The sequence below is a fragment of the Prionailurus bengalensis genome, chromosome B1 (assembly GCF_016509475.1).
Source record: "Prionailurus bengalensis isolate Pbe53 chromosome B1, Fcat_Pben_1.1_paternal_pri, whole genome shotgun sequence".
Lineage (NCBI taxonomy): Eukaryota > Metazoa > Chordata > Mammalia > Carnivora > Felidae > Prionailurus > Prionailurus bengalensis.
Window position 1 is genome coordinate 114,219,436 of NC_057344.1, and position 17,589 is coordinate 114,237,024.

A 17,589-nucleotide genomic window follows, 5' to 3' on the forward strand; every position below is an offset into this window, starting at 1 on the left:
ATCCCCGGGCCAGCCAAGATGAAGTGTCCCTAGCCTACATTTTCTCCATTAAAAGGGGCCTGGAAGTTTTTGAAGCAATGAGGAAAGAGACCAGATAATGACAAAATTGTCAAAATGTTTAAAATAACATTAAACACACTTATTTTAAGAATCTGAAGCTCACCATCATTAACTCTATAGCACAAATTGCATTTCCATCTACGTTGATCAATGAAGGATACAAAAGGGTTGATATATGTTCGACACGACCGGCACCTCACGATGGTGTTTGATGTTATCACTGGTAATTGCTAGGAAGTAAAATAAAGACGCTGTAGTAGAAAAATCACCACAGGGAAAAACGCAACGCATACTGCTCTGCTCCACATACACAACAGAAACCATAACTGAGTTTTGGAATTGATGCCTTTTAATAAAATCCAGTGATGTGCTGAGCAACACAGGTAGCTGTCAAGTTTTCTCCCCCTTCGTCACAAACTGTAAAATAACAGCAAAACATTTTATTACCAAATGTAATAAAAGTTATCGGCTCATAAGAAAAGCCTGGTTGGCCAAGACAATAACTCAGAGCTCATCAGGTAGACTCAAGAAATATCAGTGAGAAAGAAAAATGTACCACATAAAAATGTCTTTGTCTTTGTTGCCCGACAGCACCTGGTACTAGACCATCAGGCACTGCTCACCAGCCAGCCACACAGTCCTGATGGGAACCGAGGCCACAAAAACACAAACACAATGTGCTTTAAAAAAAAAAAAAAAAATACAGGGGCACCTGGGTGGCTCAGTCGGTTAAGTGGCCAACTTCGGCTCAGGTCATGATCTCACGGCCTGTGCGTTCGAGCCCTGCGTCGGGCTCTGTGCTGACAGCTCAGAGCCTGGAGCCTGTTTCAGATTCTGTGTCTCCCTCTCTCTGACCCTCCCCTGTTCATGCTCTGTCTCTCCCTGTCTCAAAAATAAATAAAATGTTAAAAAAAAATTAAAAAAAAAAATACACGAGAGGCACCTGGGTGGCTCAGTTGGTGAAGAGTCCAACTTCGGCTCAGGTCATGATCTCATGGTTTCTGAGTTCGAGCCCTGCATTGGGTTCCATGCAGACAGCTCAGAGCTTGGAGCCTGCTTCTGTCTCCCTCACTTTCTGCCCTCCCCTGCTTGTGCTCTCCCTCTCTCTCAAAAATAAACATTAACAACAACAACAAAAAATACATGAACAAAATGTGTGTGTGTGTGTGTGTGTGTGTGTGTGTGTGTGTGTGTGTGTGAAACAGTTTTAGATAATCAAAGGCAGAAGTTCTACCTAGTTTTGAACGAGTTATTTTTTAAGAGAATGAGAATGTTTCGGTGCTAAACTTATCAAAAGAGACCACTGAAATGCTGGTAATTTTAGTGATCTTTTTAAAAGTGTTGAGGGGGCAAAGATTATAAATTATGATATATAAAAATAAACTTATAAGGGCACCTGGGTAGCTCACTCGGTTAAGTGTCCAACGTTAGCTCAGGTCATGATCTCATGGTTTGTGAGTTTGAACCCTACATTGGGCTCTGTGCTGACACTGTGGAGCCTACTTGGGATCCTCTCTCCCTCTCTCTGCCCCTCCCTCACTTGCCCTTTCTTCGCCCCCCCCCCCCCATAAATACATAAACTTAAGAGTCAGCATGAAAAGTATTCAAAAATTAACTTATAAATCTGTTTTGGACTCCTTTAAAAAAAAGGGAAAAGGGAAGAAAAGGCTTGGGAAGGGAACTTTATATTTAATTTAAGAACTTTAGAAAATATGAAAAAACACTAAAACCCCAAATATTATTCAATTAATTCAATTAATCCCTGATAACATTTTAGTATATTTCCTTCTCGCTTTTTTCCATCTATACATAAATATTTATATCTTTGTATTTAATTTCTTTAACATACACAGTTTTTATTACACAAGTAATGACAAAACACTTCATGAAAAAATCAGGAAGCACAATTAACTGAAAATAAGAAAACAAAGAATTACCCAGGATTCTACAGCCCAGAGGAAACCACTGTTGCCAATTTAGTGTATATACTTCCAGAAAATATCATATATGGCATCTGTGTTTAGACAAAAATTCTCACTTATGTATATAGGAAATTAACTATCTTGGTTTAGAGATAATGGCTGAAATAGTATTATAGGTGATGATACAGTATTTACTGAATGAATAAATTCAAGGTATTTATTGCGTATCATAATTATTTTATTTTCTATTCACTCTGTCCCTTTCCATACATCCTAGTATGAAAGTTAGTTCCATAAGGAACCTTACTGACCTTTATAACCTCAGCATCTGGCACAATAGTTAATAAACACTTTTTTTTTGATAAATGAGGGCAAAAGAAACTCAGCAGCAGTAAGGGTAGAAAACCACAGCAGTAAAAAAATGTGAGGGGGAAATACAACTTACAAAGTATAAATAAAATATATCTGGATAAACTTTATTAAGTTTAGAATTTTAGTTTAAAGACAACATATTTGCATAAAATAGCAGAAGTATATGTAAAAATCCAGCAAGCTCGGCATTAAACCAACAGACTGTGGAAACATAAACAAGTAATGTTTTAATTCAATAGACTTGAAGCATTTGGACTTATTATTACAAAGGTTATTTGTTTACTACAGTTAGGAACATCATATAGTTTTCCTCCCTAACTGGACATTACTGTTGGTACAACCTTTATGTTTAATAGAGCTCCCAAAGGTTATCTGCAATGGTCTTTCCAATTTCCAAAAGTACTAAACTTTCAAAATCCAGCTCAGACCTCGTCAGTCACAGAAAACCTCTGCTACTGCACCTACAGAAAATCACTTCCCATCCTGTATTCAGTGCCTAAGTACCTCACAGAATTTGGTTAGTTACATATTGGTTACCCTATACCATTGTTTATTTGTTTTTACATCTTTGTCCTGTGTTACATATAAATTTCTTAGGAGCAAAGTCAATGACTTAGTTATCTCTGTATTTATCGGTGGTTAGAGCCTGTCACAGAGCAGGTACTTTAAAAAACAATGTCTGCTGAGTTGAGTTTGACAAAAATGATTATTTCTAACTTAAAAAATAAAAGGAGATGAAAAACAATCTCCCAGAAGATATACAATCCAAACACCCTGCACACAAACATACATCAGTATCCACAAATATTTTGAAATATGTCACTTTACCGTCAGGTCTCTGAAAGGATGTAACAGCAATCCTAAAGGAAGCTTAGCTTTATTCAGTAAAGCCTGGGTCTGTGGAATATTTGTCAAAGTACACCGAAAAGAACTGCAAAAAACAGAGGCAACACGGACTATATTAGCTATCAGAGAAAAAACATACTGAAGTAGACAGCTCTAGATAATTAACATTCAAGGGTACAGATGAAAATTATCTGAGAATGTTCTAGAACTACAACTAGAAAGATCCGTGTTACTCTAAGCAGGCATATTTGTAATATATGTCAAAAGACCTAAATCAAGGACTCAACATTTTCATGGTGGAAACGTTTAACACATTTGGGAAAAAACATTATGACTAAGAACGTGAATCGGAGGGAGTAGAAAACACAAGTGAACAGGTATACCCCCACATCTTTAATAATGCTGTTTCTGCTTTCCTGCCCATTTTCCACCTGTTGAAACTCTCTTACTATGAGACTCCTCAAAATTATCGCTTCTTCTGAAACCACCCTTCCTTCTGCTAACAAGTCAGAAGAAATGACGTCTTCCTGTGCTTTGAGATCAGTTTATGCTTCTATGTATTACTCTGCTTTGCCTTAGGGTTGTATACCTTGTCTGTCTTTTCCCCTTGAGATCAGAGATCATTTTGTCCTGTGTGACCCTAGCACTATTCCTCTCTTAGACAAAGTCTTATAGCTCATTGAGTTATAAGTCAAGGTCAGTAGACACAGAATCAATAAAGGAGCAATCAAAGAGATAAGAAGCAAGAAGTACTGGACACCACAAAAGAAATTTTAAGAAGAGCAGTCGATAGTATGTAGAGATATCCAGATACGTACAGACTTCGGGCTGGTGGTGTTCCATGAACGCACTAAGGTGGTCCCTGCTTCAGGACTTCTGTGTTTACTGTTCATGCAGCTTGGCACACTTGGTTTGTTCTCATACTTCATTCAGATCTCTACTCAAATGTTAACTCCTTGAGAAAAACCTATCCCGACTCCTCAATTAAAAACAGCCAACCTCTACCCTTACTAACTCTCTACCTCATAGTAATATTCTGACATTACGTTACACGCATGATCCCTAACTTATGAAGGTTAACTTACGATTTTTTGACTGTTCATAGTATGTCTTCCCTAATAGCATAAAGGTTGCAAATGATTAGGAACTCTGCTTACTGCTTCATTCCTAGCACCTAAAACCAGTGCCTGGCCCTTAATTTAGAAGGCATTTGATAAATATTTATTGAATAAATGATTTATCGTTTTATGTAGGCACAATTATTATTCCTGTTTTACAGCTGACGACACTGAAAATTTGAGAAGTTAAGAAATTTGCACAGTCTTGGGGCACCTGAGTGGCTCAGTTGGTTAAGCATCCAACTTTGGCTCAGGTCATGATCTCACGGTTTGTGAATTTGAGCCCCACGTCGGGCTCACTGCTGTCAGTGCAGAGCCCGCTTCAGATCCTCTGTCCCTCTCTCTCTTTGCCCCTCCCCCACTTGCCCCCTCTCAAAAATGAGTATTAAAAAAAAATGTGCAGAGCCTTACAGCTACTTATCAGTGGAACCATGGTAAGAACCTGTGTCTGTCCAGCTCTAAAGTCTACACTCCTAATTACTCTGCATTGCTATTTTGGTAACAGAGAGATTTTCACAGAAAACACACACACCATCCCCTGAACCTGTGGAATCTCTTCATACATATACATAGACCACATTCACCTACTTAGGGGATGCCTAATCTTCTATAATACAAGGCCAAAATCCACATACTTACGACCTGATAGCAACTTATATTCACAGGAATAGGCAGCTGTTTTTATCCTAGAATCAGTGATTACACATTTTTATGACAATGATCTTGATGCTGCCTTAGGCACCGATGGGGGATTGGTGGCAGTGGGTAGGAGAAGAGGGGGAATCTTCGGAGCGGCTCTATTTTCTGTTTCCTGTATTGGAATTCTCTACAAAATTTTGGTTGAAAAAAAGAGAAGCTTACGGTTTTTTAAAAAAGGTAGAACATCACTGCCTTAATAAAGGAAAATACTGGCTGTAAAAAAGAACACTAATTCTAATGCAAGGAAGAAGACAACATTTTTCTGTGAATCAGAGTTTACTTTATGAAGGAGCGATTTCAGGAGCAGAAAGATGTTTTCTACAAAGCATCTAGGTGCAGAGAAATATCCTATTCTTAGGAGGAAGAAGTACTGAAAGCAAACAAGAACAGAACTCGTAGTTTTGAAGGTACTGTAATGTGAGTGACAGAGCTCACCTACCCAGAGGATACACCAGGGCTTCGTGGCCGCCAGATGCAAACTGTCAGTGAAACTTCTCCATGAGGTGAGGAAAACTCAAAAAAGGAAATCTTAAGCCTGGGAATAATGGTCTTTGCATTCTATGCTGAGTAGGCAAAGAAAACTCAGAGAGAAACCATTTACCTAAACCTGTTCTTGGGATTATATATGTGAAGTCTGCATCCTTTTCAAGCAAAGATTGAAGGGTATACATTTTTAAAGATTCCACCTTATTTTAAGAGACATCAGAAGTTACTCCTGGTGAAAAGTAAGGAAAAAGAAATTTAAGAAAAATATAGTTAAATCTGGGTTCCTGAAACCCTTCACTCAAATAGAAAAAAAATTCCCTCACATTAGGTGACAGGGAATAGGACTGAATGGAGACAGAGATGGAGGCATGAACAGGACCTAGAACTTCTATACAAACTAAAATACAAAAGTCTGGATTAACAAAACTTCCAGTCAAGGAATTAATATCCTATCACTTTTACTAGTTTTGAAACTCAAACAACATTTCTGACAAAGTATATTACTTACTAAAGATCATAAAAATAAATACTTACTCTGGGCTACAGTTTAATTTTTTGAGGTCTAAATTCAAGTTAGGTACAGGAGCCCAAACAGGAGTCATGGGTAAAATATTCCTCTCCTGGGTGAGGTTTACAGGTCTCAGACTTTCTGGTTGTGGAGAACTTTGAAGACTCAGTCCTCCCAGACTGGAGGACAGCTGGTTCATACCAGGATACTGCTAAAAACACAATTCAAAACAAAATAAACAAAACAACAATAAAATCAAATTGAATACAATGTATTCTATTACAGGATTTTAACATTCAGAGTAAGTGAGAAAATATAAGAATTTAATAAACATAAACAAAGGGGAGGCAGTGTGCCTGGGTGGCTCAGTTGGTTAAGTGTCTCACTCCTGATTTCCGCCCAGGTCATGATCTCATGGGTTCATGAGTTTGAGCCCTGTGTCAGGTTCTGTGCTGACATCGTGGGAGCTGCTTAGGATTCTCTCTCTCCCTTTCTCTGCCTCTCCCCTGTTCCTGCTTCTCTCTCTCTCTCTCAAAATAAACATTAAAAAATATTAAGCCTGGCTTGGTAACAGAATGATTTAAAAGGGTAGCTCAATTTAAAGCATTCTTGAAAAAAACCTCAAAACAAAATACTGAAAAAACAGTATTAGTACAGTTACTGTACTAATTACTAGTTACAGTTAGTGTAACTAACAGTACAGTTACAGTATTAGTACAGTTAAACCTCATAACAAAATTTTCAGCAACAATGTTTTTCAACATTAAAAATCTGGCTTCCGTGAATACAGAAAGGCATAATGAATACATACATGCTTATGTTTGCAAGGTTTTTCAATGATCAATTTTTGGAATAATGAGTTGATGCCATAAAAATGTACAATGCTGTTTTGCTTTGCTTATTTTTTCTGTTACCTTTGTTATATTTAGTATTATTATGAATGCATGGCTTTCTATCAACTCCAAGTGACTGAATTACAGTTATTATTTATTTTAATGCTCAAACTACCCAATTTTTTGCCAGTGAAAAAAAGATAGATTATTTAATACATGATAGTGAACTCAGAGCTAACCATTTACAGAGGTGGGGAGGGGGATGAGATTTATTGTTTACAGTATGAGCCAAAATAAAACCTTAAATAGATTAAAGATGCAAAATTGAAACAACCAAAGAACTAAAACAATTTATAGCTGGAATATTTCCTAACCTGAAGGCTGAAAAGATCTTCTAAAGGACACAAACAAAAGTTAAAAATCACTATTTAAAATTTAGACATTCCTTCAATGTCAAAAAAACCCACTAAAATTAAATGCAAATGTCGAGCTAGAAGGAAAAATTACAATGTGTATTAGCCAAAAGGTTATTATACTTATTATAGACAGCTTTTACAAACCAGAAGACCTGAATAATGGTGAAATAATATGAACTGGAATTTCAGTAAAGAAACATAAATGACTAATAGTTATAAAAAAATCTTTGCTTATAAAAAATAATTCTTGGTGGACTTTGTAATATAGAAGAATGGGCAGTGATATACACTTTTACTGCCTACTGGATATCTACACTTAAATGTCTATCAGGCATTTTAACTTAACATGGCCAACTCGATTCTCACTCCTAGACCTGTTGTCTCTCTTCATCATCAAAGTAAAAGCACTACCCTATACCCAGTTGCTCTGCCAAAAACCTAAGGTATCCTTGGTGTCTTCCTTTCTTTCACCTATCATAATCAGTTCATCAATAAGTCAACTTTTATCCATCCACTATTCATTACCTCTACTGATACCACCTTAGAACAAAGCATAGTCCTACATTTCTGTGATTGTCGCAAAGCTTCCATTTGTCTCTGTTTCCATTTTTATCTTTTCAAATACTTCCATCCATAATCTGTTCTTCACACGGTAGCCAAAATGATTCTCTAAATAACGTAAATTGGATATCACTCCATTACATAAAATCTCCACTGTATCCCCTCTGTACTTGGGATAAAATCCAAGCTTCCGATGATAGTCCTTCCCTAGCTCTCTGATCTTATTCCTATTGCTGATTTCCAGCCATACCGAGACTTTATTCTTGCAACACATCACAGTTGCTCCTGCCTTAAGTCTTTGCATGCATGCTTCCTCAGCCTGAAATGCTCTACCCCCAGATTTTTCCATGCCTGGTATTTGTCATTAAAATGGTATTTCAAACATAATTTCTACAGTGAGGGATTTCCTATCTATCCTATATCCCCAACCCTAGCAATTTCTTCAACTTGTCTTACTTCACAACACTTGTGACTATTTGAAATTATCTCATTAATTTATTGATTTACTTATTTACTGTCCTAGGGAACCTACCCCTCCCAACAAATTTCTGATAGCAAGAACTTCGTTTTGTTTACTTAGCTCCTCTTGAATCTTCAGTGCCTAAAGTAGTGCTGTCACACAGTAGGAACTCAGTAAGTTTTTATTGAATGCATAAGTGGAAATTTTAAAGTCTTATAAAATTAGGTGCTTTGATTCAGTAATTCCACCTGAAGAAATTTCATCTAAGAAAACGAGACAGATGCATTAAGGTGTGTGTGCATATAAAAGTTGACTTTAACAATTATGCCCAACAATAGCAAATTAGTTGATTATAAAACACTATGCAGCTGCCAGAGGAAGGATATATAGAAAGGTTTTGTCTTTTGCTATGAAAAGAACAAAAAGTTTCTAAAACAATATCCCTACTTATCAACTTCTTTTGTTTGTTTAAAAAAGCCATTAGATGTCCAGTCTCTTTCCTAGCTTTTCCCCCAAAATGCATAGCAAGAAACTTGGAAGGACAGACTCCAAGTGTTGCTGTTTACATCTTGATAGTGGGAATATTGTTTGGTATTTATTTTCCTCTTTGTGCTTATCTGCACTTTTCTACAGTTGATCATGTCTTTTTTTTCAGGGGGGAGGTTAAAAAAAAAAAAAAAAGTCCTAAATACATTATTTACATTAGCCAAGATATGGAAACAGTCCAAGTGTCCATGGATGCTAAGTGAAATAAGTCATTCAGAGAAAGACAAATACCATATGACTTCACTCATATGTGGAATTTAAGGACAAAACAAATGAGCAAAGGGGGAAAAATAAGAGAGAAAGGCAAACCAAACAACAGATTCTTAACTATAGAGAACAAACTGATGGTTATTAGAGGGGATGAGGGTGAGGGGGATGCATGAAATAGGTGATGGGGATTAAGGAGTGCACTTGTCGTGATTAAAATAGAAACTTAAAAAAAAAAAGCTTTTGACTAAAAAAAAAGCACTATATAACATTACATCTGGTTTTTCATATATTCATTAAAATACTTATCTAACTCTTATTTTCATTTTCAAACATCGTATTTCAGGGCTGAAAAACAAATTTTAATTTTTTTTTCTTCCTCAAAGGCCAACTACTGAGGTTTCCCATTTCTTAATAAGGGTCATCTCAAATGAATAAATGCAAAAAAAAAAAAAACCCTTAAAAATTTAGAACCCTACCACTGGCTAATACTAAGTACAACATTTAATGGCATTTCAATTTCATTATAAAGGGTTGCTTAAAGCTAAAGTAAGATATTCTTATCCTGGGGCGCCTGGGTGGCTCAGTCGGTTAAACGCCCGACTTTGGCTCAGGTCATGATCTTGCAGTCCGTGGGTTCGAGCCCCGCATCAGGCTCTGTGCTGACAGCTCAGAGCCTGGAGCCTGTTTCAGATTCTGTGTCTCCCTCTTTCTCTGACCCTCCCCTGTTCATGCTCTCTCTCTGTCTCAAAAATAAATAAATGTTAAAAAAAAAAAAAAAAGATATTCTTATCTTAAGTAGGACTTTAATTTTTTTTTTTTTTTTTTTTTTACCATTTATTCATCTTTTTGAAAGACAGAGAGTGAGAGGGGGAGAGGCAGAGAGAGGGAGATACAGAATCCGAAGCAAGCTCCAGGCTCTGAATTGACCGCACAGAGCCTGATGCAGGACTTGAACTCACAAACTGTGAGATCATAACTTGAGCCAAAGTCGGACGCTTAACCGACTGAGCCACCCAGGCGCCCTCTAAGTAGGACTTTAAAAATAAATGGCTTCTTTTATTATTTATTAGCTTGCTGATGTTAACCTTAGATTAAAATGTATAATCTTTTTTTAGCAGATAGGTAAGAATTTAAATGTACGTCCTAACTGTGCATTTAAATCATTACTGTTCATTGGCCCAGAAACACTAGGGTCTGAAAACCTATTTTAAATTCACATTAAACAAAATTAAATTGCTGCTTTGTATTCTTCCTTAGATTCATATATCAAATCTGACTTTGGTTTTCTGCACAAGTCCCTACCAGTTAAAGAGAGAAAAAAAATGCTTAATTCTGAACTGCAAAGACTTGTATTCTCAGGACTAAGCCTGGTCTTAGATGATTTCGCTTATCTGAGTCTCAATTTCTTCACTTAAATAATGAAAGGAAGGTAATTACTACATAAAAGTCAAAATTCCAAGTGTTCACAAGAATGTGCAGTAACTGGAACTCTCATAAACTGCTAATGGGAGGTATAAATTGGAACATCTGCTTTGGAAAACTGTTTGGCATTAACGGTTGAACGTTTGGGTACTCCATGACCCAGCAATTTCACTCCTAGATACATACATTTGTGTAAAAGACATGAACGGAAATATTCACAGCAGCACTATTCATGATAGCCCCAAACTGGAAATTTACCCTGATGCCCATCGACAATAGAACAAATACATAAACAAGTATATTCACAAAACAGAGTGCTGTACAACGAGAACAATGAGAATGAACAATGAGAACAAGCACACAGAAAGCAAAATGTTGGGCCAAAGACTCACAGCAAGAGTATACACAGTTATGATACTACTCATGTTAAGAACAAAAGGAGGCAAAACTAATGTGTAGTATTACAAGTCAAGACAGTTGCCAACTCTAGCTTGAGGGTTAGTGACTAGAAAAGGCATGAGAAAGGACACTGGCTGTTGGTTACGTGTGTTCAATTTGTTGAAATGTATCAAACCGTATGATGTTGATTTATATACCTGTACATAAATGTAATATAGATTATAGTTCAATAAAAAGTTTTAAAAAATGAAAGGTAGGAGTGAATGATTTCTAACAGTATAAAGTCTAAAGCTGTGGCTTTGTGATGCTCATTTCCCCCATGATTTAATAATCCAAGTTACTTTTTATTTTTTATTTACAATGTTTATTTATTTTTGAGAGAGAGAGCGTGTGCGCGCATGTGGAGAGGGGCAGAGATGGAGAGAGAGAGAGAATCTCACGCAGGCTCCGTACTGTGCAGAGCCTGACTGTCAGTGCAGAGCCTGACGCAGAGCTTGACACAGGGACCCCACAAACTGTGAGATCGTGACCTGACCTGAAATCAAGTCGGATGCCCAACCTGAGCCACCCAAGTTACTTTTTAGTCTGCCTCTGTCCTCTTCATTCAAACTCCTGTGATCCTTGCACTGGAACTAGAGTATAAAAAGGACTGGGGTCACAGAATAGAATGAAGTTATTTTTAAAAATCTAGTATAATAAATATTAATTTTCACTTTTATTCCAAGGACAATCTCTTCACTTCCAAAATAACCTCCTAAATAAAACGGGAAAAGAATACTGTCCATTCTCTATGTCAAGGGTCAGCAAACTTTTTCTGTAGAGAGTCAGGTAGTAAATATTTAAAAACTTTAAGAGATGCATATCTCTTTTGCAACTATTCAACTCTACCACTGTGGTGCAAAATTGTCATAGATAATACATAAAAGAATGATTGTGGCTCTATTCCAATAAAGTTTATTTGCAGAAATGGGCAGGAGGCCAGATTTGGTCAAAGAACCTTTTCCTTTGTCACTGTGGAATACCACTACAATTTTTTTTCTGTGCCTAAAACTTCCTCTAAGAACCAGATCCTTTCTTTGAACTTGGTTTTCGTCTCATTAAAATGTAGAAACACATTATATATTATGACCCCCAAAAGCAATCTGTCTAAAGCACAAGAGTCAGAAAATAATGATTTAAAAAGTGTTTCATATGACATTAGAGTCATAAAGAAACTCTAACAGAACAGAAGGCAGAAAAATGTGTACCAACTAACCACATTTCTTTAGTGCCTCTCCCAGTATCTTTATTCCTTTTGTGCCTTAATGCTAAGATTAAATTCCAGAAACATGATTGTCCTATTTCCTCTATTTTTTTAAATTTTGGTTTTTGAGAGAGAGAGAGGGAGGGAGGGAGGGAGGGGGAGGGGAGGAGGTGGGGGGAGGAGGTGGAGGGAGGGAGGGAGGGAATCTTAAGCAGGCTCCATGCTCAGCAAGGAGCTAACACACAGGGCTTGGTCCCGTGACCCTGGGATCATGGCCCGAGCTGAAATCAAGAGTCGGATGCTCAACGGACAGAGCCACCCAGGTGCCCCTCCCTCTAATTTTTATTCTTAGTGGACCATAAGATGAAATTTCTCTAAGATTAGTCTACTATGAGCAGTTTTTTCATTATAAGTAGAATGCTTTTGCCATTTCAGTTGTTAGCTTATATTTTACTTTCTTAATAAATATAAATGTAAGATACTTACTATTCTGTATTATTAAATTGATACAGCATTTAAGAGGTGTCTCCAAAAAGGTCATATCAGAATGGGTCACAGCAGTACTTAATAATAAACATAACTAGTGATTAGCATTTATGTATATGGAGGCTGTCACCAGTTATGTGTCATATTATGAAGATTTTTTTTTTTTTTATGTTTATTTTTGAGATAGAGAGGGAGCATGAGCAGGGGAGGGGCAGAGAGAGAAGGAGACACACAATCCAAATCCAAAGCTGGCTTCAGGCTCTGAGATATCAGCACAGAGCCCTTTGTGAGGCTCGAACCCACAAATCGCAAGATCATGACCTGAACTAAGTAGAACGCTTAATCGACTGAGACACCCAGGCAGCCCAAGATTTCTTTAATCTAAGAATTGGAACCAAACTTCCAAATCACATTTATACCACGTCATTTTTTTTTTTTTTTTTTTTTGAGGAAAAAGCCAGCTTGGTAATACAGAATTTTAAAAAACTTAACACTTACTTTCTTTATTATAAAATCATTACCAGCACATTGCAAGACTCTAAAAAATGGAAGTACCACGAGGGCCAGAAAAATCATAGCTAATATCCTGATCCAGATATAATCTCTTTAAAAATCTGGTATTTATATTTCCTTTTATCTCTATCTATGTACACACAAACACAAACACACACACACAAAACTAGAACCAAATTCTATGTATATTTGATCTAGGCTTATCAGTATTTGCACCTATGATCCACCTGAATCACCAGGTATTTGTTAGAATTGATAAGTTTCATGATTTTAGAAATGCAATGTCTTTTTTAAAAATGTTTGTTTATTTTGAGAGAGAGAGAGAGAGAGAGAGAAAGAGAATCCGAAGCAGGCTCTGAGCTGTTAGTGCAAAACCCAACATGAAACTCGATCCCATGAACTGTGAGATCATGACCTGAGCTGAAATCAGGACTCAGATGCTTAACTGACTCAGCCACCCACGCACACCAGAAATGCAATGTCAAGTTTATACATACTTGAGCATACTGCTGGAATCCAGAATACACTGGGCTACTGGGAGGTACTCCAGAATTAAGTGGTGCTGTAGCATTCTGATAACCAGGCTGAAGAGTTGGATAGCCATACCCAAATGGCTTAGCCATTTTTGAAGGCTGAGGAGCAGTAGGAGCTGAAGCTGGAGCAGGGTCAGGTTCAGGAGCAGGATCAGGAGCAGGACTGCTTGCTGATGAAGAAAGCATATCTAACAGAGGGAAAAACATTATGTTAGCACTGCAAATCAGGATTCTATAAAGACTTGGCTCCTGGGCAAGCTATGATCTTTGGCATTTCCCTTTTTTAAACTAAAAAAATTTTTTTTAAATGTTTTTATTTATTTTTGAGAGAGAGAGACAGAGCGTGAGTGGGGGAGGGGCAGAGAGAAAGAGGGAGACACAGAATCTGAAGCAGGCTCCAGACTCTGAGCTGTCAGCACAGAGCCTGATGTGGGGCTTGAACTTGTGAACTGCGAGATCATGACTGGAGCCAAAGTCGGATGCTTAACTGAATGAGCCACCCAGGCACCCACCCAACCCCTGCCTTTTTAAACTTTTTGAGAAACTGCAAATATCCACAGAAATAGAACAGAATTATGAACCCTATACCTCTTCACTCAGCTTTAATAGTTGCCAGTGGTTTGCTAATCTTATTTCATGTGTTCTCATCCTGGGTTTTTTTTTTTTTGCATTCATTAGAAAAGTGTTTTTTTTTTTTTTTAATTTTTTATTTTTTAACGTTTATTTTTGAGACCAAGAGAGAGCATGAACGGGGGAGGGTCAGAGAGAGAGGGAGACACAGAATCTGAAACAGGCTCCAGGCTCTGAGCCGTCAGCACAGAGCCTGACACAGGGCTTGAACTCACGGACCGCGAGATCATGACCTGAGCCGAAGTCAGATGCTTAACCGACTGAGCCACCCAGGCGCCCCAGAAAAGTGTTTTTTAAATTAGTTTCAAGTATACAATATAGTGTTTACACCCTATTTTTTTTTTTTACAGAAGTATTCAGAAGAAAACCCCGTATTTCCTATCATTTCACGGACAAATGCTTCAGTTGGTATTTCTAACAGTATGACCTTCATATTTATACAAATACAAAATATACTATATATCATATAAAATATATAAATGTACTATACTATAAATGAAAAATTATGATACAATTATTTTTACTTTTACTCTCTCAGCAGGAATTGGGGCTAAGAAGCAGAAAAAAGAACAAAGCAATAAAAAGGGTATCAACCACTCTTTTATTTGACCCTGCCATTATTTAAAAAGTCCATAGAAAGGGTAGATATTTCCATAATCCCTTAGAAGTCTGTATTATTTGCAGAAGCAAACTGTGCAAGTATGAAAGACAATGTACAGAATAGTGTCCAGCTCCTAAAATAATGTTTGGTATATAATAAATGCCAAATAAAATTTAGTGAATAAATGTTCTTCCTTTATTTAAATTCAAAACAAAAACTAAAATTTGAGTCACACTGAGAAAAAACTGCAGAAAATTTAATCATCAAAGACAAAAATAACAAGACACCCTAAAAATTACTCTACTACACATACCATTATTAACATGCTGCTATACAGTTAGTCTTATTTTAAAGTAAAATCTATATAGTATACATGAATTTTACTCTATTTTTTCCTATAAAAATTACATTCTTCACCAGCAACCAGACTCTGCAAAAAATATGCTCTTAAAAGCATGTGATTTAATAATATTTTTTCTTTGAAGATTCTTGAAGACTCTTATCTTTGTACTGACAATATCTCTTGGCTCGCATTTTGAAGATATGTTCCTAGATATTCTTCTATCGTCTTGTGCTAATGAGGCAAGGGCTGGCTTACTGGCTTTCTGGTAACCTCCCAGATTTCTTAATAGAACAAGAGCATTATGTCATGTCCTGCTTATCCTTTCTCACAGGGAATATAAGTAGAACGGTCTCTTAACATGGTAACAGTCATCAGCCTAAGAAATAAAAAACTGGATTCCTCAACATGGAGGTCTAAGACTTCTCTTCTTCTTTAGGAAAGGGAGGAGTTAAAACTATATATTTCTATAGTACTAAGATCTATCCTAGTATCTGACACATAGTGTTTTCAATACATTTTCTTACAAATGTTCACATCTTTAATTTTGGTGCAGTATAAACAGCTAGAAAACTTGCCCAAGTTCACCCACTTAGTGTCAAAGCACAGTTCATAATAAGATTAAGACTGGTTAATAAAAGGGGTGCCTGGGTGGCTCAGTCAGTGGCTCAGCCAGTGGCTCAGTCAGCCCTGGGTGGCTCAGAGATCAGGTTATGATCTCATGGTTTGTAGGATCAAGCCCTGAGTCGGGCTCTGTGCTGACAGTACGGAGCCTGCTTGGGATTCTGTCTCACCTTTCTCTCTGCCTCTCCCCGCATTTGCACGTGCTCTCTCCCTCAAAATAAACATTAAAATTAAAAAAAAAAAAATTGTTGAGGAAATGAATATAGACAGACAAAGCAAAGTCAAACTCCAAGGCCATGACCTTTTATTAAACCACATTTGGCATTTCATAATCAGGTTAATTTTTTTAGGTTAATTTGAAGCTTATGAAATATTATATACTCATCTTAAAATTTTTTTTAAATAGAAAGTTAAAAAAAATTCCAGTATAGTTAGTATACAGTGTTATATTAGTTTCAAGTATACAATATAGTGATCCTACATATAGTATTCGCCTTATAGTGAGCAAATTTAGTCTTTTAAAATATTTTGATAATGGTGAATGTTTTTGGAATGGTCCATCATTTCTTAGACACGTGTGCATGCCTAGGGAAAAAAAAATCCCTACTCACAAAAGACCGAGTAGCTTACTGGAGTATTCTTGAAATACTAAAAAGGAACTCTATATTAAGCTGAGAAGATGAAAGTTTTCTACCAATCTGTAGGATAGTGATAGCAAGATAGTATGTTAAGTCCAGCGTGCTCCAACTTAAATTAAGCTCCATCTTGGATTATTACCAAAGTGGTAAGAAGTAAAGAAAAGAGCAAAATTACTTGTCCTGTTAGTCCTAATGTTTCAAATCATTAGAAAAAGTGAGAAAGAGAGAAGTCAGATGTGATGTAAGAGACAGACAGAAAAGGAATTTCACAATACAAGACATTATAATGAAATGACTAATAATTATAAAACCTAAGCTTGCATTTTTTTAAAAACCATCCACCACTCCTATTCCTTTGTAATGACCAAAGTTATTTCTAGATATGGTTAAAAGTAATGCCTCCAAAATCTAGCCCCAAGTGGTTAATCTATTTACCTGGTGGAGGCAGCCAGGAGCCATAGGGGGAGTAAAGAGTCAAAGACTATTTATATTCAGAGGCTAGTTGGAAGGAATTCAAGGACCTAAGCATGAGAACAGAAATATAAAATTTACTTAAGAAGTTATTAGCATAAAAAAGGGAAGAGGAAAATTACTTAGTATTAAAAGTTACTTAGCATTTAATACTTTAATGCTTAAAGTATTAAAAGTCTTTTAGAAAGAGGAAAAAGATAAAGAGCATAACAAAAATAAAATAATAAATTTTCTTAGGCCTCCCAGAAACAACACTTGTAGTTGTTATAGGAGGACCATTAAAACTACTAAATTAAGGCTGAGAGTATGAGAAAATGTCTCTTTGTTCTGGTAAAAACATAGCCCGCTAATTATGTGTAATATATGTTGATGTCTGGAAACAACTGATGGTCAGTAATGTTTCCAGTAAGCATCAAATAAGCACAAAACAAACTACCTGGGTAGCTGCCTCCTTCCAGGGCGTCGTAACTGTTGGGCACTGGAGAAGCACTGCTTGTGGTAGAAGAGCTGTCAACACCTGAAAGGAAACCAAAACATCTACTAAGTTTAACGGGACAATGTATCTTAGAGCAAGCAGCCTTTGGCAATGTTGAAAAGGATGTTTTGCCGAACTAGGAAAATTCCTGAGTCTAGTAAACACTAAAAGTGACTG

The 17,589-nt window shown here is 36.7% G+C and overlaps 1 protein-coding gene across 4 annotated transcripts in view; it reads right to left on the reverse strand.

Annotated features, from left to right (window-relative positions):
* SEC24B (SEC24 homolog B, COPII coat complex component) overlaps positions 1-17,589 on the reverse strand; it is a 99,638-nt gene that overhangs the window by 24,338 nt on the left and 57,711 nt on the right. For 2 of the 4 annotated variants that reach the window (XM_043570676.1, XM_043570694.1), the window contains 5 exons: positions 17,374-17,454; positions 13,598-13,821; positions 6,038-6,222; positions 3,183-3,285; positions 164-290 (listed from right to left, as the gene is read on the reverse strand). In XM_043570676.1, coding sequence (XP_043426611.1) covers positions 164-290; positions 3,183-3,285; positions 6,038-6,222; positions 13,598-13,821; positions 17,374-17,454 — 720 coding nt within the window. The remainder of the gene's footprint in view (positions 1-163; positions 291-3,182; positions 3,286-6,037; positions 6,223-13,597; positions 13,822-17,373; positions 17,455-17,589) is intronic. The other 2 variants (XM_043570704.1, XM_043570685.1) reach the window with 1 other exon arrangement.